This window comes from Puma concolor, chromosome E1, assembly GCF_028749965.1.
Source record: "Puma concolor isolate L17-30 chromosome E1, mPumCon1.1.hap2, whole genome shotgun sequence".
Classification (NCBI taxonomy): Eukaryota; Metazoa; Chordata; class Mammalia; order Carnivora; family Felidae; genus Puma; species Puma concolor.
Genome location: NC_141680.1, coordinates 45,694,087 through 45,718,895, shown reverse-complemented (window position 1 = coordinate 45,718,895; position 24,809 = coordinate 45,694,087). Strand labels below are relative to the sequence as shown.

At 44.7% G+C, this 24,809-nt stretch overlaps 3 protein-coding genes across 3 annotated transcripts in view; all 3 read right to left on the bottom strand.

Moving 5' to 3' along the window:
• Nucleotides 1–24,809, bottom strand: part of LOC147574432 (uncharacterized) — a 299,824-nt gene that overhangs the window by 193,498 nt on the left and 81,517 nt on the right. The window lies entirely within an intron of this gene.
• On the bottom strand, nucleotides 1,208–4,517 carry LOC147574436 (lysozyme-like protein 6). Its single transcript, XM_086686398.1, has 4 exons — nucleotides 4,463–4,517; nucleotides 4,149–4,307; nucleotides 3,177–3,255; nucleotides 1,208–1,875 (listed from the first exon to the last, which is right to left on the bottom strand). Exons 1-4 carry the CDS (start codon nucleotides 4,515–4,517, stop codon nucleotides 1,806–1,808), a joined length of 363 nt encoding a protein of 120 aa, XP_086542524.1. The 3' UTR covers nucleotides 1,208–1,805.
• The window catches only part of LOC147574434 (uncharacterized), a 51,639-nt gene continuing 36,084 nt past the window's right edge, over nucleotides 9,255–24,809 (bottom strand). The window contains exons 8-12 of the mRNA XM_086685525.1: nucleotides 15,571–15,675; nucleotides 11,342–11,391; nucleotides 9,762–9,816; nucleotides 9,540–9,682; nucleotides 9,255–9,438 (exon numbers count right to left, since the gene is read on the bottom strand). Of these exons, the coding sequence (XP_086541651.1) occupies nucleotides 9,566–9,682; nucleotides 9,762–9,816; nucleotides 11,342–11,391; nucleotides 15,571–15,675 (327 nt within the window). The 3' untranslated portion in view covers nucleotides 9,255–9,438; nucleotides 9,540–9,565. The remainder of the gene's footprint in view (nucleotides 9,439–9,539; nucleotides 9,683–9,761; nucleotides 9,817–11,341; nucleotides 11,392–15,570; nucleotides 15,676–24,809) is intronic.

Genomic DNA, 24,809 nt, shown 5'->3' with positions numbered 1-24,809 from the left:
TAGTGAGGTCAAGCCCTGCGTCAGGCTCTGGGCTGACAGCCTGGAGCCTGCTTGGGATTCTCTCTCTCCCTCTCTCTCTCTCACACACACAAAATAAGTAAATAAACATTAAAAAAGAACAAAAAATCCTGGGAACCACACACACATTCACCAGCATGTGCCCTGTGTTGTATTATCACAGTACTGCAGAGAGCCATCAGCCCTAGTAGGAAAGACCTACTCACTTTACTGCATGAATGTAGGAATGGGAGAGAGAGATCGGGGTGGGGGGTAGATTGGTTAAATGCAGGTGTTAACTCTCAGTGCTACATCCCCCTAATCACTTAACAAGGCTTGAAAACTTGGCTCTCCCAAACTCAGAAGAAAAGGTGACTCATTCTCAAGGATTCCAAATCGGGAAGAAGTGGATGAATAATAAAAATCTGACTGTTAATCAGAGGAAAGGCAGGGAGCCAAGGGGAAGTAACCTCAACGGGTCTGAAAATCATGTCACTGTGTGAGCGGATGGGCCCCAAGATGGTGGAGGAGAGCGAGGTGCATAGGCTCAAACAGACACTAGCTGGCATCTTCTGCTCCCCAGGGACCCCAGTGGGTCTGACTAGCGGCCCTTGGTCAATGAGTCTCTCTGCCAGTGATCCTAGCACCATCCTCTAGTAATACACTTGAATTATACTTGGATTATACTTGAATACACTGGTATTCAAGACTCAGACACACCTTCGCTGCCTTGGAAAGAGATGTCTGCTTCTTTCTGGATGGTAAACATAAGGTCAGCTGCCCCAGCTCCAAATATCTGGAGAGTAGAGCCCGCTCCACCCGGAGGCAAAGGGAATGGTCTTGTGTAACCTTTGTCCACCAGTCATTGGCCAAGGTCTGAGGGCAAGACGGCTCCTGTCAGCTGAAGATAATTCCAAGGAAGGGGCAGCTGTGAGCCATTATCAGCAGCCCTAACAGCAGCTGGAGGGGCCCCACAGTGTCTACTACAAGCAGCTTTCAGTGGTGGCTCCCGAACAGGGAAAGGCAGACGCCACAGAGGTCTGGCAGCACCCGGAGGCCTCTGCCTCCTCAGAAACCCTTGTCCCATAGTGTTTCCTTTGTGAGGCCAAACAAAGTAACCTTTGAGAAAGGTCTGTGAAATCCAAAAGTCTGGGAACCACTCAAATGTCAAATCTCTCACTTCAGAGCTGAAGTAGTTAAGGCTCAGAAGTAGGGACAGCAGTGGCCCAGGTGGGACAGTTTATTCAGGCAGTTCCGATTGTAGCCATGGGTAGAACATTCCTCCAACTGCCCCTTTTCTGTCTTTGCGTTGTCATTTTGCAGGTTCAACTCCACATCAGCACCATGTATTCATTGTATGTATCCACTCATTCGCTGTAGCCAGTATTCGTGTATGTCTCTGCCTCTCCAGGCAGATGGTGAACACCTCAAGAACAATAGTTATGATTTACCTTGCTTCTTCTAGTACCTACCACCCTCCTGCCATACTAGGTACTCGAAGATATCTGGAATTAAAAATGAATAAATCAACACATTCTTTGCACAAGGAATGCTTTAACAATTCCCCAGATATAACAACTTCTTCACTGTGGTCCTCTCTTGGTTTGCGAATGACAGTCAGGAACCAGGGGCCTGGGCCTGGATGGGTACAAGGAGAAAGCCCTAGAAAACCATTTATTCCTGGGGCTCTGGTCAGTCCTTTTTGAACATGGGAAGGAAAGAAAATAACGTGAAGTGGAGGCAAGAGGAAGAAGGCATGAAGGATCCCCAGGCGAGAAGAGGAACGCTGGAATGGCTCCACGCCTGTCTCATTCCTTGTGACACCCCGTCATCCAGTAGGAGAGTGGCCTGCCCGCACAGTGCAACCTCCATGCCACCCTGTGGAGAGAAGAAGGCTGGGTTCTTGCTTCCTACTTAGTAGCTCCTTCTCCACATCCATGACCCAGCACTTAGTGAACGCACAGCACAGCACAGCACGGCAATGCACAGAACCCCCTTCATTGTTCGCTCTCTGGTCTGTCCCCCTGTGGCCCCTCTGAGCCTTCCTTTAAATTTCTCTTCTCTGTGGTGTTTGGCTCCTCCCCCCGTCCAGTATGCTCCCATGTTTTCAAATCCTCCTCTGGCCCCGAAGGGGGAGCGCACCATTTTACAAGGCTGAGAGTCACTAAACACACAGAAAGATAAATACATACATACATACATACATACATACGTACATACATAACCAATCCGTCAATCTCAGGGGCAACTATCGACTCTCCCTCCAGAGAGGGTCATCCCTAATAGCCGTCAGCGTCTCTTCCGCATGGTGTTCCTAGAGTAGACAAGGCACTTAACCCCCTCCATCCTCACAGGCACCTGTAGAGGCAACTTATCTATCTATCTATCTATCTATCTATCTATCTATCTATCTATCATCTATCTCCAATCTGAAGCTCAGAAAAGTGAAGCAACCATTGCACTGTCTACCATTGGGAAGCTGACAGCTTTGGGGGTATTTGCTCAGCTGAGGAGCTACGCACCTTTTATAGAAAATGTTGCTGCGAATTATGGAGAGGGCCAGCCCCATCCCCCACCCGTGGCCAGCATGATGGTACTGCTTAACTGCTCCCACACTTACAGCTCATTGAACCACTCGGGGATGATGGGTCCAAGCTGAGCCAATCAGATTCTCTATCCCAGCCCCTTGGACTCCGGGGCTGAGACTAGCCAGCCTCCCTGACTGCTCAGAACATTAGCCCGTTAGCTTGGGGGCAGCCACGATCTGTCCTCTGGAATGTGGAGCAGAATATACTGCTCTACAAAGAAAGTAGTGAAGGAAATACACGAGGAGGCAGAAACTTGTCAGGAAAGCCACACTGACAGTTCCCAGCTCCGCCTCCGTTCTCTTCCCGAGAAGAGACCCCTTGGGTAAGCTCGGTGAGACACCTTGTCCCCTCCGAAGCCATCTCGCTCAGCTAACTCAAGTTGCTTTGCTACTGTGTCCAAAACGGTTTTAATACAACATCAGAGAAAGACCCAGATCCCAAGTCTTATAAGTCCCATTTCCGAGCCCCGCCGCTCTCCCACGTTTTTCTAGATGGTTAGAAGGGGTCGAGTCCTTGCCTCCTGTCCCCTCCTGTCACTACATCCTTCTTGGGGCTCTGCCTGCTAACTTAGTCCCACAGTGACCTCCTCACCAGTTCTTCATTCCCCCTGGTCCAGACACAATCTTTTTCACACAGTTGATGGTTGAGAGAAGATCGGGGCTCAGCAGTTCTGAAGGGGAGACAGAGAATACCCGTGAGAACACAGAGGACAGTCCCAGAGACTGAGGCAGACACTGGCTCTCCCTGCCCCCCAGGGGCTGAGTCCTTCCAGATTAGGCAAGGGCTCCCTCCCAGAGGCCCACTGAGATATCCCTACAATGGCTGCTAGAGGTCAAGAGTGGCTAGGGGTGGGGGCAGGAGGGGCAGGAGTAAATGTATGTTTACCACCACACATCCTAGCTAGGGTACATGCTGGTTCACGCCACGTTTGAGGGTTTCTAGGGAAAGGAAATGTCAAAACAGGCAGCACAGAGGCCAAGGTAAACCTTGCCTAATGAGAGAGGCTCTTCAGGTGAAGAGTGCAGGGATGTCGATCAGAGTACCAAAGAGGGAGTAAGGGGCAAAGTCATGGACCTGTGGAGCCTCCAGGAGTGGCTCTGAGGTGGGGAGTTTGTCCTTGGCCTCCAATCAACCAGGCCTTTAACCAAACAAAGTCAGCACTTGATGGTTAGAGCTGAGCCTTCAGGGCCACCAGTCTGGCATTCAGCACTGGTTCTATGAGCCTCAGTTTGCTCGTCTGTGAAGCGGGGATCATAATAGTTTCCACCGCGTGAGAAGCTGGCATGGGAAGTGCTTAGTATAGAACACACTCTCGATAAAGGTTGGCCGCTGCTGTCCTCTGCTACTGGGTGTGCAGAGCCTTTCGGGAGCCTGCACCCCGGAGAATCTCCTAACCGGAGGGGCATCGTAGCCACTAGTCTAATCCTCTGCTCAGCAAAGGCATTCCTGGACTCCTCGGGCCATCCCTCTGGGTGCATTCCCAGGCTTGGAGTGGGAAGAGAAGTCCTGAGAGTAGACCCCACTCATCCTCTCACCTCTCCCACCCTGAGACCCCGGCCAGACCTTTGCAGTCCTCGTGGCACATGTTTTCCGAGTGACTCTTGTAGTCACTGCGCCAGTAGTGGCTGTTGATCTGGAAGATGCCATAGTCGAAGCTGCCGTCTGCATTTTCATTTACCTTTGATAGGTTGCAGTTGCTCTCCACAAAAGCCAGGCACAGCCCTTAGAACAGGGAGAAGAAGTTTTTAGAGGGCTCTGAACTGAGGGACAAAGGATACGGAGGAGAAAGGGAGACGGGGAAGCAGAAGAAAGGAACAAGGCCTAAGAGGCTAGATGGGGCAAGCTGGCTGGAAGCACCCATTAGCTTCTCCCCTCGCCCTTCGGTCCATCCACCTGGCCCTCAGTACAACCGCTCATCATCCCGCTGTCCATCCGCGTCTCCTGCACTTGATGATCGCCTGCTGTGTGCCGTGACCCGTGCAAAACCCAGTGAGGGACATTTAGCTGGGTCAAAGGCAGCTGGTGCCTTCAGAGGGCCTATAGTACAAGAATGAAGACGCACACCTTAAAGGACCGTAAGACAAGATAAAACGAGAAGGACAGCACAAGACAGGTGTGTGCAAAATCTGGGCAGAAGGAAGCTAGCCCCACCATGGAGGAGGACGAAGCCTTTGCACTGCCTGCTCCCTCTGCCTGGAATGCTCTTCCCCGGACATTTGGGTGACCCGGTCCTTTGCCTCATTCAGTGCTGCTCAATGTCACCGCCTCAGAGAGGTATTCCTTGACTTCCCCTTCAAGGACAAGGTTACCTCTCACTCCCCTGGCTTTATTCTGCTGCATAACATTTATCACCACCAGGAAGTGCTTCATATGTTTGTGTGTGTGTTTGGGACTCGCCTCTCCCCCTAGAATGCGAACACTGTGAAGGAAGGGGCTTTGTTGATGTCTCTGTCCCCAGCCCCTAAAACAGTTCCCGGTACATAGTAAGTGCTCAGTTAATAATTGTGGAAGGAATATAGAATGTTGGGAGGGGCTTCTCGGGGAGGGCTGCTGTTTGAACTTGGCTTCGAAAGATGAATGATGGAAAGATGGACACATAGGGGGTGACCAGGAGCAGAAGAGGAATGGGAGGGAGGGGAGGGTGGGTGATGGGTATCGAGGAGGGCACCTTTTGGGATGAGCACTGGGTGTTGTATGGAAACCAATTTGACAATAAATTTCATATATTGAAAAAAAAAAGATCTACTGAATGAGTGCTGGAAAAAAATAAAATATGTTCACAAATTCTTTGACTCTTCTCTCTTTATTTTTATTTTTTTTTTAACGTTTATTTATTTTTGAGACAGAGACAGAGCATGAATGGGGGAGGGGCAGAGAGAGAGGGCGACACAGAATCCGAAGCAGGCTCCAGGCTCTGAGCCATCAGCCCAGAGCCTGACGCAGGGCTCGAACTCATGGACCGCGAGATCGTGACCTGAGTTGAAGCCAGACGCTTAACCAACTGAGCCACCCAGGCACCCCGACTCTTCTCTCTTTAAAAGGTGGGGTCTAAATTCCCACCCCTTGAATGGGAACTGGATTTAGTGACTAAGTCACTGCTAAATGCTGCTCTGTGCCGTCTGAGGTGAGGTCATAGGAAGGCTACCTTCTGTCATTTCTGTCTCTCTTTCTCAGCTCACTCACTCTGGAGGTACCCAGCCATCATGCTGTGAGGACATTCAGTCAAACAGCATGTGGGCAGGCTCATATGGCAAGGATCTGAGGCCTCCCTCCAACCCCCTTGACAGCCATGTTAAGTGAGTGAACCACCTTGGAAGTGGACCCTTCCGACTCAGTCAAGCCTTCAGGTGACTGCAGCCCTGTGGTATCTTGAGAATCTCACCAAAGACCCAGGGGCAGAAGTGCCCAAGCTATTCCCGAAATTTTGACTCAAAACTTTTGAGGAATGGGGAGCCTGGGTGGCTCAGTTGGTTGAGCGTCTGACTTTGGCTCAGGTCATGGTCTCACCATTCATGGCTTCGGGCCCCGCATTGGGCTCTGTGCTGACAGCTCAGAGCCTGGAGCCTGCTTCAGATCCTATGTCTCCCTCTCTGCCCCTCCCCTGCTTGTACTCTCTCTCTTGTTCTCTCTTCAAAATAAACATTAAAAAAGATGTTTTTTGAGGAATAAATGCTTATTGTTGTTTTAAAAAAATTTTTTTAAATGTTTATTTTGGAGAGAGCAAGAGACAGAGACATAGAGTGCGAGTGGAGGAGTGGCAGAGAGGGTCATAATCTCGTGGTTCATGGGTTCGAGCCCCGCATCGGGCTCTGTGCTGACAGCTCAGAGCCTGGAGCCTGCTTCACATTCTGTGTCTCCCTCTCTCTCTGCCCGCACGCGCTCTCTCTCTTTCTCTCAAAAATAAACATTAAAAAAATTAAAAGAGGGGCGCCTGGGTGGCGCAGTCGGTTGGGCGTCCGACTTCAGCCAGGTCACGATCTCGCGGTCCGTGAGTTCGAGCCCCGCGTCGGGCTCTGGGCTGATGGCTCAGAGCCTGGAGCCTGTTTCCGATTCTGTGTCTCCCTCTCTCTGCCCCTCCCCCGTTCATGCTCTGTCTCTCTCTGTCCCAAAAATAAATAAACGTTGAAAAAAAAATTAAAAAAAAAAATTAAAAGAAATATGGCAGGGTAGCATTTGAGACTAATAAGTATTGTGCAAATTTGAGGTAGTGTTATAGAAACAACATTGTCTAAGCTTCACTCTATGAACCACATTTGCGCTAATGGAAATATTCCAAAACAGGAGAATGGAGTTGCCTGGAATCCCGGCCCACACTTTGGGAAGCCCAACGATGCACAGATGGGTCTTCTTGGTTTCTCGTCAGCTCTGTCTCTGTGTCCACCTCTCTTATTCAAAAAGTCACCACCAGCCCCCGCTCCACCCAGCTCATTAAGGAGTTTGGGCTGGCATGAGGAGTTTCTGCCCTTGTGACCTAAGAGTGACTACAGGGCCTGGTACTGCGCCTGGCTCAAAGCAGGTGCTCAACAAACAGTAGCTGCCACCATCCTCATCGTTCTAATTATTGATTCTTTGATGGTAACCATGGCTTAGACGTCTCTGTACCCCTGCACCCTGCAGCAGGGCAGTATAACCGTCAGCAGGCTTTGGAGTTAACCGGCCTGGATTAAACCCCTACCTGGCAGTTTTGGATTTGCGGCTTTGGGCACCTGAACAGGTTACCTACATCCTTTAAGCCCTGTCCCCTTATCTGCCAGATGGGGATAATAAAGTATGTTTTCACGGACTGTTGGGCGAAATTAAGACTGCAACACGCCCAACCCAGGCCTTGACACCAAGTAAGCAAATAGTGAACTAGCTGCTGCCGCTGCTTCCGATTACTGTTACTCTCTAGTCTTGTGCTTTCAACACAGTTATTTGTTGGCTCACTGAAGTCACCACACCGACACAGACACTTGGGGGCCATTCTCACTAAAACGCTGGGGGAACGGGAGCAGGCACCAGGAGAACAGGTGTCCTTGCCCAGCAGCAGCAAACTAATAGAGCCGAAGAGGCACTGATGGGCCAATCACTCCGCTTGGAACCGTTCCTACCAACCCTGCCAAATCTGCTGGGCTGTGCCCCAGTCCTACTGTCCCCTCGGGGGACTCTGTTGGTGGCCAGCGGTTGGTGCCATATTCCATCACCTATCGCTAAGCCACCAGCATTTATTTGGGGGCATGTAAAGAGATTGTCAGGGGCGCCTGGGTGGCTCAGTCGGTTAAGCATCCGACTCTTGATTTCAGCTCAGGCTGTGATCTCACGGTCGTAAGATCGAGTCCCTCGCATCGGGTTCCACACTGAGCACGGAGCCCGCTTGGGGCTCTTTCTCTCCCTCTCTCTCTGCCCCTCCCCCCTTGCTCTCTTTCAAAATAAACAGACATTAAGAAAAGAGATGATCAAACCTTGTTCGTTCAGGATTTCTTTTATTCACTACTGTATTTTGACTCTGACGTCCTTTTTCTAAAATCTGTCATTCATTTACTCAGAAAGTATAGATGACTTCATTATTTTTAATGTTTATCTATTTTTGAGAGACAGTGTGTGAGCTGGGGGGAGGGACAGAGAGAAAGGGAGACGGAGGATCTGAAGTGGGCTCTGTGCTGACAGCAGAGAGCCCAATGCAGGGCTCAAACTCCCACACCATGAGGTCATGACCTGAGCCAAAGTCGGATGCTCAACGGACGGAGCCACCCAGGCACCCCGACTCCTCCCAACATCCCAAATGTGACTGGTTAACGCCCTCCTCTGCAGAAGTGGAGGGATGTTTGCGTCTTCTGCACGTTGTGCTGCATTATCTCTTGGAATCGTGCAGCCCTGATCCGAGCTGGGTAGGAAAGCAGTGGTAGGTGCGGTGCTGGGCTGAACTGGAGAGAGCCCAGCCGCACGCATCCGACCCTCAGTGGGGTCAGCAGAGGCTAGTGTGGTACAGGTGAACAGGAAGTGCCCCCACCAATAAGTTTTCTGAAATAAAGGCCTGAGCAGGGCAGTCCTGGGTGATTACTGCTCTCACACATTCTTTACTCTAACCCTCCAGCATCTCCCTGCTAGCTCTCTGAGGGTGGGGACTTTTTTTTTTTTTAAAGAAAACAAACACAAAAACCCAATGGGAATTGTCTACTAGCTTGTAAGGTTGAGGAACACCCTACTTCCCGCTACACATTTTGTGTCTGAGTTTGAGCTCTTGGGAAGACAGACAGGCCTCAGCCCGACAGTGGAGGTAGGCTCAGCGATCCAAATACTCTGGCAACCCCAAAGACCTCACGGAGGGGCCAGAAAGAGATGATCCTCTACGGGCAGGGGGTCAAGCGCGTTGTGAGTAACTGGTATTTGGTGAGCCAGGGGAGAGAGCACCAGAATAAGCTGTGAATGAACTTAATAGTCTAAGCCCCTTGAAGATACGTTGTCCGGTTTCCAGAGACTGACTGTATCAGGGAAATGAGGGAAAGACGCCCCATTCACCCTACTTTGCCCATTTGTGTCTTGCGGAAATCCTGGCTACCACGAGGGACTCTGGCTTCAGTCCTGCTTCTCTCGCCCGTGGCCCCTGTTGTCTGTAGATAAATTCTGAACTGTTTACGTTTTACTTCCTTACCACGTGGCTAGAATTGGTTATGGATTTATACATTTCAATATGAGAAGAAAAAGTATTTTATAAGCAATGCTGAGAAGCGAGTATCGGAAAGTAAACTTTGTAGGTGGCCTGAGGCAGGACGGCGTTCACTCTGTGACAACCTCACATAGTGTCTCACTCTCGTCACCCAGCTCTTCAGTAGTGGAATCTGTGGCCTTCTCTGCTGTGGCTTTGCCAGGCTCCCTGGGAAAAGGAGAAGAATGCCAAGGCTTTGACTCTCGAAAGGAACAATTCAACTCTTCATAATTGCCTCATTTTAGAGAAAATCTTCCCCAATCACGTACCCTAGTTCCATGTGGAAAATCTCATCTTAATGAGAAGAATCCTTGTCGTGTAGCTTCTGTGCCATGTTTTTCTTGCGTGTGGCATTGAGAGGTCTGTACATGTCCCTAAGCCAAAGTGGCCGCCTTCTCCAGAAAAAGCCCTCCTAGAAAACAGAAAGGACAATGTTAGGTCCGTTTCCCCTGCCTTCTCCAGCCACGGTACTTTATCCTCCTCAGATTTACCTGACTGTCACTTTCCTTTGAGCATCTCTTACGCAGCAGAGATCCAAAGAAGCCCCTTGAAGGAAACACACACACAGACAATTAGTGATTCGTACCATTTTCCATGCCTCTCACAATGTATTTCTCCAGTCTTATTAGCAAGCAAAATCAACACAGACCTGGGATCTCAGAAATAATTCCATACATGCTGGGCTTTCAGAATTGTCCTGTGTCTGTCCATAATGGCCCCACAGTGTCCCTGGGAGACCTTTGTATGTAACTTGACATGAAGTATAGGCAGGATTTTCACCCTGCTCCCCTTCTGGCCCTTGGCCAAGTGCCCTTGTGCAGTCAACAAACTGGGTGACCACACGGCAGAAGCACCTAACTCTCTCCAGAAGCATTTTACATCCGTCCCCGCCAGGCTTAGCCTCCCAGGCATCATTTGCTGGCGGGTGGGGAGGTTTTCCATTTTCCTAGCTGCTTTACCTTACGAGATGAATCGCACCGAGTGAATGCCTGAGTCCAACCAGCAGTTATCTAGCTCACTGACTGTCACACTGCAGGCAGATGAGGGAGTGGGTCGTGAAATCACCTTAAAACACACGGCTAGCGCTAAAACACAAAATACTCTTTTTGCATACAAACGGAATAGGGGGTACCTGGGTGGCTCAGTCAGGTGAGCAGCCCAAGTCTTGATTTTGCCTCAAGTGATGATCTCACAGATTGTGACATTGAGCCCTGTGTCTGGCTCTGTGCTGATAGTGTAGAACCTGCTTGGGATTCTCTCTCCCTCTCTCTCTCTCTCTCTCCCTCTCTCTGCTCCCCCCCCCCAAATAAATAATAAACTCAAACAGAACAGAAAGAATCAGAGTGTATGGTAAGTTTGTTTTAGAAGGGACTTATGTCTATACGGTATGTGTGCACTGAGTTGTGACATAAAATGCAGTTCACAGCCCAAGAACAGTGTAGTCAGAGACGTGCCCAACTGGAAAGGAACCATCTTCTTTCTGGTTCTAGTGGTACTAGTGATACAACCGTCCGGCAAGACATCTTCCTTTTCTCCTTCTCCATCTCATTATTATAAAAGGAAGAGATAAATGATTATCTAAGGTCTCTCCCAGTTCAAATTCTATTGGGTCTGGATAAAGGGAATGGAGAGCGGGGCCTCGAAAACCAGAAGGAGGAAGAAGGAAGTTTCCCCCTCCCTCTATAGACGGACTCATGTATTCCACCTTCCATCATGCTTGAAGACTAGCCCCTTCACCCCACGACTTTTGGCCCTCCCTATCCCTTCTCCAGAGCCTCTGAGAAGGTCTGTGGCCAGGCCCGATGCCCACCGCCAGCAGCAACGGGTCTGAACATTTCCACCCCCGTCCCCCCACGATCTTTCTAGTGAGCAGGTGCTCTGTGCCAGTCCCATTCTAACTCGGGTTTGGCTGGGCAGCTAACTTTGCTGGATCCAGGTAAAGCATTAGGCCAAATATGTATTCTTTCTGCCTTTGGTGATTTCCTGGCTGTAAAACAAGGGGATTGAAATAGATGAGTTTGAAAATCTAGTTCTAAAATTCTACTTTAACGATTGCCAGACTAATATTTACCTTGAGCTTCCTTCTTTACCTTCCTTGGCTGCTGCTCTATGAGAATGAATCTGTTTTGGAAGAGAACATGATCACAGTTACCCATCACAATAACCACTCCCTCCAAATCTTTATTCATTCCTTTGCATTTTAGGTCTTCTCTACCCAGTGAGAGGATAACTTTTCCTAGGACAGGAATTTGTTTAATAGTCCTTTGACTCTTCAATAACACCTAACTTGTGTGCAGCTGGTAATACGTTTTACTGACTGTCTCAGATAACATTCGACAGATAATTCCTAATAAAAATTCTTGGGAGGAGGAAAAGAAAAGTGTCTACCAGAAACCTAAACAGCAGCACTGTTTTAAAGTCAAGGACAAGAGTAGGATGTGTGTTATCACTGCTTCTATTCATTGGTGTTGAGGAGGTCCTAACTGATGCACTGGGAAAAAATGGAGTGGTGGAAAGGAAGAACTAAGACGTATTTGCATACGAAATTACAGACAAACTAAAAGGCCCAAGAGAATCAACTAAAATTTTATTGGAAGAAATATGAGAATTCAGTAAGATGGCTAGATATAAAATCAAGAGATCAACATGTAAACCTCAATGACTTTCCTATGTTCCATAAATAATTAATCAAAAAACGGAAGAATTATCCCATTTACAATGATCAATAAAAAGGCATAAGGTACCTAGGAATAAACTTAGCAAAGAATGGGTAAGACCTATGAGATGAAAACACTAAAGCTCTTCTGAAGGACATTAAGAAGAAACGAATACATGATGTGAGACACTATTTTCCCAGAATAGTGTAAAGATGTCAGTTCCCTTCAAATTAACCTACAAAGTCAAGGCAATCCCATTCAAATCCCAAGACAGTTTTTTAAACAAAAACTGGCCAGCTGACATTTGGTAGAGAAAATGTGCAAGCATAGCTACAAACTGTATGAAAAAGAAGATCACAGAGCAGACATTAAAATACGTTCTTACGGAGCAACTGCAGTTAAGTATGTAGCGTGATACTGATACAGGAAAAGAAAACCAGATTGATAGAATAGAGTCCAGATAAAAATAGTATTTTAGATCCATGAAGAAAGAATGAACCATTCAATAAAAGATTTTAAAGTAACTGGATCTTTACGTAAGGGAAAAAAGTTAGATCCCCTACCTCGACCGTACCAAAACACCACACAGATTCCATACAGATTAAAAATAAATAAATCACAACAAATATTATAAGAGTACAGAAGAAAATATCAGAGACTGTTTTTATACCATGAGGCGAAAAGGCCTTGTTAACAAGACCCATGTCCCATAAGCCATGAGGCAGATATGGTGACGGACTGTCCACACCCTCCTGTTCATCGTAGTCCTTGCCCCCTTGATCCCCTGGATTGTTTGTCCTCTTCCTGTTGATTTATAAAACTCTCTTCATATGAGATATATTCATCCTTTCAAGGGCTTTCACTGAATTTCAATGTTTCAAATATTTGTCAGTGTTTTTATCGTGAAGGAGACGGAACCGTGGGATAGGAGACAGGCTGACTGCAGGCACAGCTGGGTTCTGCTTTGGGTTTTGCCACAGGGGCCTTAAGCTGATCCCCTTCTATGTATGAAAGAAGGATGGTGATATCATCCTCACAGGACTGTGGGGATTAAATCAGATGTCTGGTTTATTCCAAGCATAAATCAGACAAGACGATCAAATCTATCAAATGTTTCTGCATGTGGTATCAGGTCACAAAGCTTTTTCTCACCACAAGATCATAAAAGTATTGATTCTATTTTCTTCTAATACTTGGGCGGGTTCTTGTTTCTCTTTTTTTACATTGACTGAAATATGTTTTTTTAAGGTGAGAAATAGGGATCTGTTGTTATTTTCCTCCCAAATAATTAAGCAGTTGTTCTACTACCACTTATTTATTTTCGTCCACTGATTTGAATACTAAAAGGTAACATTTCAATGTTTATTTATTTTTGAGAGTGACAGAGAGAGAGAGTAAGAGTGAGAGAGGGGCAAAGAGAGAGAGAGACACACACAGAATCCAGAGCAGGCTCCAGGTTCTGAGCTGTCAGCACAGAGCCCAACACAGGGCTCGAACTCCTGAACCATGAAATTATGACCTGAGCCAAAGTAGGACGCTTAACCAACTGAGCCACCCAGGCGCCTCTAAAAGGTAACATTTCAAAAGTCCTAGTCACCCACGGATCTGTCTATTGCTGGACTCTGTAGGCTACTTCACATAAATATTAGGTTGCATTATTCCTCCTTGTGAAATTGACACAATGCCTCATCTCTTCCTTTGAACATCATTATTGTCCACTACAGGAAAAAAACTGCATGGTCTCTGACCTCAAAAAGTGTATCATCTAAGTAGGGAGAGGAAATAATGAAACCACATAAAAAAATATACACACAAGGTTAAACCACATAGGAATTTAAAACAGCAATAGGAGTTTATAGAACTTCCCCAAAAGCAAAAGGCTGCAGGCCACCTCAAGATGCAGAGTACTGACTGGACAATGGCCAATGATTTCTCTTCCCAGAGGTCATGGTAAGCTGACCCCACGCTAGTTCCTAGGCTCTTAGGCTGAGAAATCAGACCCTGATCTCATCAAGAGAGAACGCACTTCTTTCTACATGGAGGCAATATCACCTCACCAATGTCACAGGATTGATCAAAATCAGAATGTCAGGTCAAGACTTGACAATAAGGAAAACATCCGTTCCATAGATAGGGCATCTGTGTCTACATGATTGGGCATTACCTCCTGTGGAGACAGGCCTCTGTGGCACGCTGAAGTATAATCAGAAGGCTATTTGGTGAGAAGAGAAGTGGAAGAAAAGTAATTAGCTGAATCCAGTGTTTAATGGAAAGGACTGAGGTAGCTAGATCCATCCATCTGCCCCGCGGGCACAGCCCGGCTGGTGGGCCTGACTCTCATCTGCTGCCTGAGGTGCCATCTCTACTCTTAGGCAAGGCTAGGTGGGCACTGCCCATGTTGGTCTCTTCCTCACCATTTCTATGCCTTTACTACTGACCAACCCTCCAGAAGACAGACATGTTTCTCCTTAGCAGTTAATACATCCAGTCAGGCTTTACTCGAGTCTGAGAGACCAGGAAGCCTTACATATCTCTGCTCTGATCCATGACCTTGATATTTCTCTCTTGAGGAGCTGCCTTTTAACAAACTGTTTAGCATATTTTTGTTATCAGGGGAGGGGAATGCGTCACTGTAGACCCTAAGAAATGGTGACAATCTCACAGAAGGACTAGGTCCAGGAGTATTACAGTATTCGGGGAAGGCTTTGTGAAGAAAGATGAACTCGAGTTGGCTTTTGAAGGCTCATGGGACTTCCACCAGCAGAGTGAAATAAAGGAATTTCAAGTGGGCAAAGTCACCAACAAAAGTAGGAATGGGCATGGTCTGACTAGGGGATGGTGGGGGGCTGCTTTGGCTGAAATGGAGGGTTGCCATGACAGATGGCAATATATATATATGTATATATATATATATATATATATATACATATATATATATACATATACATATATATATAATAAGCATATGTATATTTGAATAAATATATTGAATATATATTCAATTCATACATAATTGAATAAAAGGTAAACAGGCAAGCTCCAGGAATAGGCAACTGTAATTATGACAAGCTTTGAGTAGCCTGATGCAGGATTTTAGCTGCAGGGTTTTAACTGAACCTGTCTACACAATGCCTTGCGAAGTGGAGGAGAGAGCTGTAGGTACATCTAATTAATCAACAAGATGACACTTTTATCTCTAAGCCATGCCCTTTCTTCCGAGATGACTGATAGCTCCATGAAGGTGAAGACTATTTCTCTCTCACCATTTTAGCCAACGAGGAAAGAAATCAGTGGTAGGAGGAGGATGACTGGTGAGTGCATCGAATCGACATAATTTTTTTGAGTTGAAGAAATTTTACTATCGTGTCAACTGTGGCCTTCTTAGACCTAATGTCTCAGAACAAGCTAATGGCTTGTTATCTTGGTTACAATCCACAGATGTCTCCCGGCAGTGGGGTTCCTTTTAAAATCCCTGGAATATACTTTGCAATGAAAGGACAAAGCCTATCTCCTTCCTCCAGACTGAAGAGGGATATCAGGTCGTGATAGGTGGGAAAGTGGCTTTGATTTTCAGTTTGTGGGTTCTGAATCTATTATAAAGAAGGAATATAGTCTGGGAATCTGAATTAATTGTTGTCCTTACCTCAATGAGACAGAAAACTATGATCAAAATCATCACTACTACAGTCACAGATATTGCCAAGATGAGTTTGTTGTTATAGCCATAGCCTGGAACTTCTTTTGTGAGCTAAAAAAAGGGAAAGAACAATGTTTTTAGAAAACAGAGATAGGATGAAAGTTAACTATTCTTTAACGACTCTAAAACCCCATTCTTTCCGATGAATCGCTTATAGGTTCTTAAGGAATATACCAAATCTAATGTGATATGTAATCTTAATCATTAGCATTTTCTTCAAGAATTTATGTATCTTGTATGTTAGGTCCTCTTTTTGTCTACTCTGGGAACAGCGGCACTCTTTCCTGAATGAGCAAAGTGGCAGATCACTGCCTTAGGCAAAATTATGTGGCCAAGACAAGACCCGGACTAGGAGCCCCTGGTCCTTGTGCTTGGGTCCATGTCCTAAACCACCTAAATGTCGAGACCCCACATTTTGGGATTTATCCTCACCTCCCTTGACTCCTGCCCTCTCTGTTCACTCTGGACTTCTGTGCTCTCACTGATATAGTTCTCATTTTCCCATTGGTCCGTATCCCACTCTGCCTTGGACACCTTTACTTCTTGCTGCTCGCTGAGAAGCTTCATCAGGAGGCCTGTTCTGGAGATGAGCTTGGCACAGGCCAGCTGCATGTGGGTCTCGGAGCAGTCCATTTTCAAAGTCCGGATAACATGAGAAATGAGGCTTCTCACGTCATTGTTGGGGATGAGGGACTGTAGCTGCTGGTTTAACGGAATTTCAAACAGATCACCTTTGACACAGTGAAGCCTGTGGCTTTTGGGGGCAAGCCAGTGCCCGCATTGTGGTATTCCCATTGTGTATCATTGGTTTGTTTAACGGTCGGCATAGAGTTGTCTGCAGTAACAGTAGAATTAGCAGTGGAAAGATTCTTACGGTTTGTGAATTCAGGGAGGGTTTGTGCTGGCACAGTAGTGTTTCCTGTAGAAATATTTTCGTCAGAAACATTTTGGGCAGTAGCGTTCTCTGCAGTAGTGTTTTCTCTGTAAGTTCCTGAAGGAGCAAATAATTCTGGAAAAGGATTTTTCTGAGGACTCAGTTCTCCCGGAGATGAAAAATCCTCTCGTGAAGGGGAATTTATGAGGCTCCTGACTGCAGAGGATGGAGGCCTCTTTGCAAGCAGCTGTCTATTACTGAGTGAACTTTCCTTTCTGGACTTTCGATTCAGTTTGGCCTAGGGTGTTCTGTGGACCACATGGGAGCGACTTTTATGAAAGCGGTGTGTTTTTCTGGGGTGTGAGGCTGGCCCGAAAGCCTTCATATTTCTAACTCTAGCATTTGCATCTTCTAAAACAAAAACGCTGTACATGAAGTCTTTTGATTTTTTTTTTTCACGTCAGGTGGGGATTTTGGAGCGGGGGTGGCAGAAGGCCTGCCCAAAGAGTATTGCTTCAGGAAAGAAGAGACCGCTGCCTTGTGCTCCTCTACGAACGAAGGCTCTGTATTGAAGGAGCTTCCCATTAATTTGCTGGGCCTGTGCGCCACGTGAAGCTCCCCTGGGGATGGTCTCCTGAGCCTTCTTTCCTTGGCCATGTTCTCCACAGACGGCTGGGCGTTCTGTTTCCTCTGGATGTTCTGACGTCTCAGTTCTTTTAAGTGCCTTTTCCGTATGCCCTTTGGGCCCTTGATGACCTTGTTCACTCTCAGGAACTTTTTCCCCACACTCTCAACCTCGTCTAGGCTCTTCTCCTGCGGTTGGGCAGTTTCCAATTTCTTTGGAAAGATTTGACATTTAAACTTGGGACCTAATCACTTAGATTCCACCTACACCTGCCTAAATAACCCAGAAAGCCGCCAGAGGATTAGCAGAACGGAGTCTCCGGAGCCAAGCGCAGATGAGAGGCCCACAGAAGAGGGGCCCCTCCTGAAGTGGATCACCTAAGGAGAAGCGAGCTAAGCCTGCCCCTCCTGCCCACCCCAGCTAATACGCCTACCCACGTTGCCTACCCACCCCAGCTAATACGCCAGATCCCCAGCATCACAAGCCTGGCAGTGTGCAAGTAGCCCAGATGGGCCACGCCACCCTACAGTGAATCCCGCCCCTAGGAGAGGAGAAGAGAAGGCACACACCAGTCTGACTGTGGCCCCAGCGGTGGGCTGGGGGCAGACATCAGGTCGGACTGCGGCCCCGCCCACCAACTCCAGTTATACACCACAGCACAGGGGAAGCGCCCTGCAGGTCCTCACCACTCCAGGGACTACCCAAAATGACCAAGCGGAAGAATTCCCCTCAGAAGCATCTCCAGGAAATAACAACAGCTAATGAACTGATCAAAAAGGATTTAAATAATATAACAGAAAGTGAATTTAGAATAATAGTCATAAAATTAATCGCTGGGCTTGCAAACAGTATGGAGGACAGCAGAGAATCTCTTGCTACAGAGATCAAGGGACTAAGGAACAGTCACGAGGAGCTGAAAAGCGCTTTAAACGAAATGCAAAACAAAATGGAAACGACGACAGCTCGGATTGAAGAGGCAGAGGAGAGAATAGGTGAACTAGAGGATAAAGTTATGGAAAAAGAGGAAGCTGAGAGAAAGAGAGATAAAAAAATCCAGGAGTATGAGGGGAAAATTAGAGAACTGAGCGATACACTAAAAAGAAATAATATACGCATAATTGGTATCCCAGAGGAGGAAGAGAGAGGGAAAGGTGCTGAAGGGGTACTTGAAGAAATTATAACTGAGAACTTCCCTGAACTGGGGAAGGAAAAAGGCATTGAAATCCAAGAGGCACAGAGAACTCCCTTCAGACGTAACTTGAATCGATCTTCTGCACGACATATCATAGTGAAACTGGCAAAATACAAGGATAAAGAGAAAATTCTGAAAGCAGCAAGGGATAAACGTGCCCTCACATATAAAGGGAGACCTATAAGACTCGTGACTGATCTCTCTTTTGAAACTTGGCAGGCCAGAAAGAATTGGCACGAGATCTTCAGTGTGCTAAACAGAAAAAGTATGCAGCCGAGAATCCTTTATCCAGCAAGTCTGTCATTTAGAATAGAAGGAGAGATAAAGGTCTTCCCAAACAAACAAAAACTGAAGGAATTTGTCACCACTAAACCAGCCCTACAAGAGATCCTAAGGGGGACCCTGTGAGACAAAGTACCAGAGACATCGCTACAAGCATAAAACATACAGACATCACAATGACTCTAAACCCGTATCTTTCTATAATAACACTGAATGTAAATGGATTAAATGCGCCAACCAAAAGACATAGGGTATCAGAATGGATAAAAAAACAAGACCCATCTATTTGCTGTCTACAAGAGACTCATTTTAGACCTGAGGACACCTTTAGATTGAGAGTGAGGGGATGGAGAACTATTTATCATGCTACTGGAAGCCAAAAGAAAGCTGGAGTAGCCATACTTGTATCAGACAAACTAGACTTTAAATTAAAGGCTGTAACAAGAGATGAAGAAGGGCATTATATAATAATTACAGGGTCTATCCATCAGGAAGAGCTAACAATTATAAATGTCTATGCGCCGAATACCGGAGCCCCCAAATATATAAAACAATTACTCATAAACATAAGCAACCTTATTGATAAGAATGTGGTAATTGCAGGGAACTTTAACACTCCACTTACAGAAATGGATAGATCATCTAGACACACGGTCAATAAAGAAACAAGGGCCCTGAATGAGACATTGGATCAGATGGACTTGACAGATTATTTAGAACTCTGCATCCCAAAGCAACAGAATATACTTTCTTCTCGAGTGCACATGCAACATTCTCCAAGATAGATCATATACTGGGTCACAAAACAGCCCTTCATAAGTTTACAAGAATTGAAATTATACCATGCATACTTTCAGACCACAATGCTATGAAGCTTGAAATCAACCACAGGAAAAAGTCTGGAAAACCTCCAAAAGCATGGAGGTTAAAGAACACCCTACTAAAGAATGTGTGGGTCAGCCAGGCAATTAGAGAAGAAAGTAAAAAATATATGGAAACAAGCGAAAATGAAAATACAACAATCCAAACGCTTTGGGACGCAGCGAAGGCAGTCCTGAGAGGAAAATACATTGCAATCCAGGCCTATCTCAAGAAACAAGAAAAATCCCAAATACATAATCTAACAGCACACCTAAAGGAAATAGAAGCAGAACAGCGAAGGCAGCCTAAACCCAGCAGAAGAAGAGAAATAATAAAGATCAGAGCAGAAATAAACAATAGAGAGTCTAAAAAAACTGTAGAGCAGATCAACGAAACCAAGAGTTGGTTTTTTGAAAAAATAAACAAAATTGACAAACCTCTAGCCAGGCTTCTCAAAAAGAAAAGGGAGATGACCCAAATAGATAAAATCATGAATGAAAATGGAATTATTACAACCAATCCCTCAGAGATACAAACAATTATCAGGGAATACTATGAAAAATTATATGCCAACAAATTGGGCAACCTGGAAGAAATGGACAAATTCCTAAACACCCACACTCTTCCAAAACTCAATCAGGAGGAAATAGAAAGCTTGAGCAGACCCATAACCAGCAAAGAAATTGAATCGGTTATCAAAAATCTCCCAACAAATAAGAGTCCAGGACCAGACGGCTTCCCAGGGGAGTTCTACCAGACGTTTAAAGCAGAGATAATACCTATCCTTCTCAAGCTATTCCAAAAAATAGAAGGGGAAGGAAAACTTCCAGACTCATTCTATGAAGCCAGTATTACTTTGATTCCTAAACCAGACAGAGACCCAGTAAAAAAAGAGAACTACAGGCCAATATCCCTGATGAATATGGATGCAAAAATTCTCAATAAGATACTGGCAAATCGAATTCAACGGCATATAAAAAGAATTATTCACCATGACCAAGTGGGATTCATTCCTGGGGTGCAGGGCTGGTTCAACACTCGCAAATCAATCAACGTGATACATCACATTAACAAAAAAAAAAAAAAGAGAAGAACCATATGATCCTGTCAATCGATGCAGAAAAGGCCTTTGACAAAATCCAGCACCCTTTTTTAATAAAAACCCTTGAGACAGTCGGGATGGAAGGAACATACTTAAAGATCATAAAAGCCATTTATGAAAAGCCCACAGCTAACATCATCCTCAACGGGGAAAAACTAGAGCTTTTTCCCTGAGATCAGGAACACGACAGGGATGCCCACTCTCACCGCTGTTGTTTAACATAGTGCTGGAAGTTCTAGCATCAGCAATCAGACAACAAAAGGAAATCAAAGGCATCAAAATTGGCAAAGATGAAGTCAAGCTTTCGCTTTTTGCAGATGACATGATATTATACATGGAAAATCCGATAGACTCCACCAAAGTCTGCTAGAACTGATACATGAATTCAGCAAAGTTGCAGGATACAAAATCAATGTACAGAAATCAGTTGCATTCTTATACACTAACAATGAAGCAACAGAGAGACAAATAAAGAAACTGATCCCATTCACAATTGCAGCAAGAAGCATAAAATACCTAGGAATAAATCTAACCAAAGATGTAAAAGATCTGCATGCTGAAAACTATAGGAAACTTATGAAGGTAATTGAAGATTTAAAGAAATGGAAAGACATTCCCTGCTCATGGATTGGAAGAATAAATATTGTCAAAATGTCCATACTACCCAAAGCTATCTACACATTCAATGCAATCCCAATCAAAATTGCACCAGCATTCTTCTCGAAACTAGAACAAGCAATCCTAAAATTCATATGGAACCACAAAAGGCCCCGAATAGCCAAAGTAATTTTGAAGAAGAAGACCAAAGCAGGAGGCACCACAATCCCAGACTTTAGCCTCTACTACAAAGCTGTCATCATCAAGACAGCATGGTATTGGCACAAAAACAGACACATAGACCAATGGAATAGAATAGAAACCCCAGAACTAGACCCACAAACGTATGGCCAACTCATCTTTGACAAAGCAGGAAAGAACATCCAATGGAAAAAAGACAGTCTCTTTAACAAATGGTGCTGGGAGAACTGGACAGCAACATGCAGAAGAATGAAACTAGACCACTTTCTCACACCATTCACAAAAATAAACTTAAAATGGATAAAGGACCTGAATGGGAGACAGGAAACCATCAAAACCTTAGAGGAGAAAGCAGGAAAAGACCTCTCTGACCTCAGCCGTAGCAATCTCTTACTCGACACATCCCCAAAGGCAAGGGAATTAAAAGCAAAAGTGAATTACTGGGACCTTATGAAGATAAAAAGCTTCTGCACAGCAAAGGAAACAACCAACAAAACTAAAAGGCAACCAACGGAATGGGAAAAGATATTTGCAAATGACATATCGGACAAAGGGCTAGTATCCAAAATCTATAAAGAGCTCACCAAACTCCACACCCGAAAAGCAAATAACCCAGTGAAGAAATGGGCAGAAAACATGAATAGACACTTCTCTAAAGAAGACATCCGGATGGCCAACAGGCACATGAAAAGATGTTCAACGTCGCTCCTTATCAGGGAAATACAAATCAAAACCACACTCAGATATCACCTCACGCCAGTCAGAGTGGCCAAAATGAACAAATCGGGAGACTGTAGATGCTGGAGAGGATGTGGAGAAATGGGAACCCTCTTGCACTGTTGGTGGGAATGCAAATTGGTGCAGCCGCTCTGGAAAGCAGTGTGGAGGTTCCTCAGAAAATTAAAAATAGACCTACCCTATGACCCAGCAATAGCACTGCTAGGAATTTATCCAAGGGATACAGGAGTACTGATGCATAGGGGCACTTGTACCCCAATGTTTATAGCAGCACTCTCAACAATAGCCAAATGATGGAAAGAGCCTAAATGTCCATCAACTGATGAATGGATAAAGAAATTGTGGTTTATATACACAATGGAATACTACGTGGCAATGAGAAAAAATGAAATATGGCCTTTTGTAGCAACGTGGATGGAACTGGAGAGTGTGATGCTAAGTGAAATAAGCCATACAGAGAAAGACAGATACCATATGATTTCACTCTTATGTGGATCCTGAGAAACTTAACAGAAACCCATGGGGGAGGGGAAGGAAAAAAAAAAAAAAAGAGGTTAGAGTGGGAGAGAGCCAAAGCATAAGAGACTGTTAAAAACTGAGAACAAACTGAGGGTTGATGGGGGGTGGGAGGGAGGGGAGGGTGGGTGATGGGTATTGAGGAGGGCACCTTTTGGGATGAGCACTGGGTGTTGTATGGAAACCAATTTGACAATAAATTTCATATATTAAAAAAATAAATAAATAAAAAATAAAATATAAAACAAGGTAAAAAATAAACAAAAAATAAACAAAAAACCAAATGAATGAATAAACAACAACAAAAAAGAGAAAACACTTGTAAATATGGAGAACAAACTAGGGATATGGACAAAATGAGTGAAAAGGGTTAAGAGGTACAAACTTGCAGTTATAAAATAAATAAGTCACCAGATGAAAAGTACAGCATAGGGAATATCGTCAATAATACTGTAATATACTTATTGTGGTGAGCATTTCATAATGTATATAAAAGATCACTGTGTTGTACACCTGAAACTAATTTAATATTACATGATCTATATATACTTCAATAAAAGAGATAATTGAGGGGCACCCAGGTGGCTCAGTCAGTTAAGCATCTGACTTCAGCTCAGGTCATGATCTCATAGTCTGTGATTTCAGGCCCCACATCAGGCTCTGTGTCTACAGCTCAGAGCCTGGAGCCTGCTTCAGATTCTGTGTCTCCCTCTCTCTCTGCCCCTCCCCCACTTGCACTCTGTCTCTCTCAAAAATAAAAAATAAAAAAAGATAATTGACTATTTAAACAAAAAAAATAATATGGTGTGCTAAAAGTAAAACGTATGAAAACAATAGCACAAAGGTCAGGAGGGGAACAATGGAAGTACACTATTTATTGTAAGGTTCTTATACTATTCATGAAATCATATCATATCATTTGAAGATAGACTGTGATAAGTTAAACATGAACACTACAAACCATTAAACAGCTACTAAAATAACAAAACCTGAGTTGTAACTATTTATCCCCCCACCAAAAAATAATAAAACGTACTAAATCAACCGAAGAGCAGGAAGAAAAAGAAAAAGAAAAGAAACAAAGAACAGATGGGATACATAGAAAGAGTAGACAGTAGCTTTAAATGTAATCCTATAAATAATTACATTAACTATAAATGGTGCAATCACCTAATTAAAAGATAGAGTTGTCATACTGGATAAAAAAGCAAAAGCCAACTATATGCTGTCTATAAGATTCATCTTCAATACAAAGATATAAGTAGGTTAAAAATATGGAAGAAATTATGCTTTGCTAACACTAATCAAACGAAACCTTGAGTGGCTATATTTACTATAGGACAAAGTCAATTTCAAAGCGAAGATATTACCAGGGATAAATGAGGTTATTCCATTGTGATAGAAATGTCAACTAATAGAAAAGACATAACTTAAAAATTTATGTATCTGATAATAGAACTTCCAAATATATTAAGGAGAATAGGAAAGAGAGACACAAAAGTACACAATTATAGTTGGAGATTTCAATATCCCTCTCTCAATAATTGACAGAAAAAATATATAGAAAATGAGTAATGATACATCAGACTTGAAAAATACTACCAACCTACTTGACCTAGTTGACATTTAAGAATACTCCACACCAAATCAGCAGACTACATATTTTTTTTCAAGTGGGCACATAATATTTATCAAAATAGACCATATTCTCATCTATTACCAGAATTCATTGGCTATAAAACAAGCCTCAATAAATTTAAAAGGATTTCAGTCATCCAACATATTGTTCTGTGACCACAATGGAATTAAATAACAAATTAACAGATCTGTAAAATCTCCAAATATTTAGAAACTAACCAACACACTCCTAAGGAACCCTATTGGTCAAATAAGTCAAAATGGATATTAAAAACGATTTTGTACCGACTGAAACTGAAAACACATGTCAACATGTGGGATGTTGCTCATATAGTATTCATCTTCCCCAGTGTCCACTTTTTTTTTTTTAAGTTTTTTTTTTTTTAACGTTTATTTATTATTTTTGGGACAGAGAGAGACAGAGCATGAACGGGGGAGGGGCAGAGAGAGAGGGAGACACAGAATCGGAAACAGGCTCCAGGCTCCGAGCCATCAGCGCAGAGCCCGACGCGGGGCTCAAACTCACGGACCGCGAGATCGTGACCTGGCTGAAGTCGGA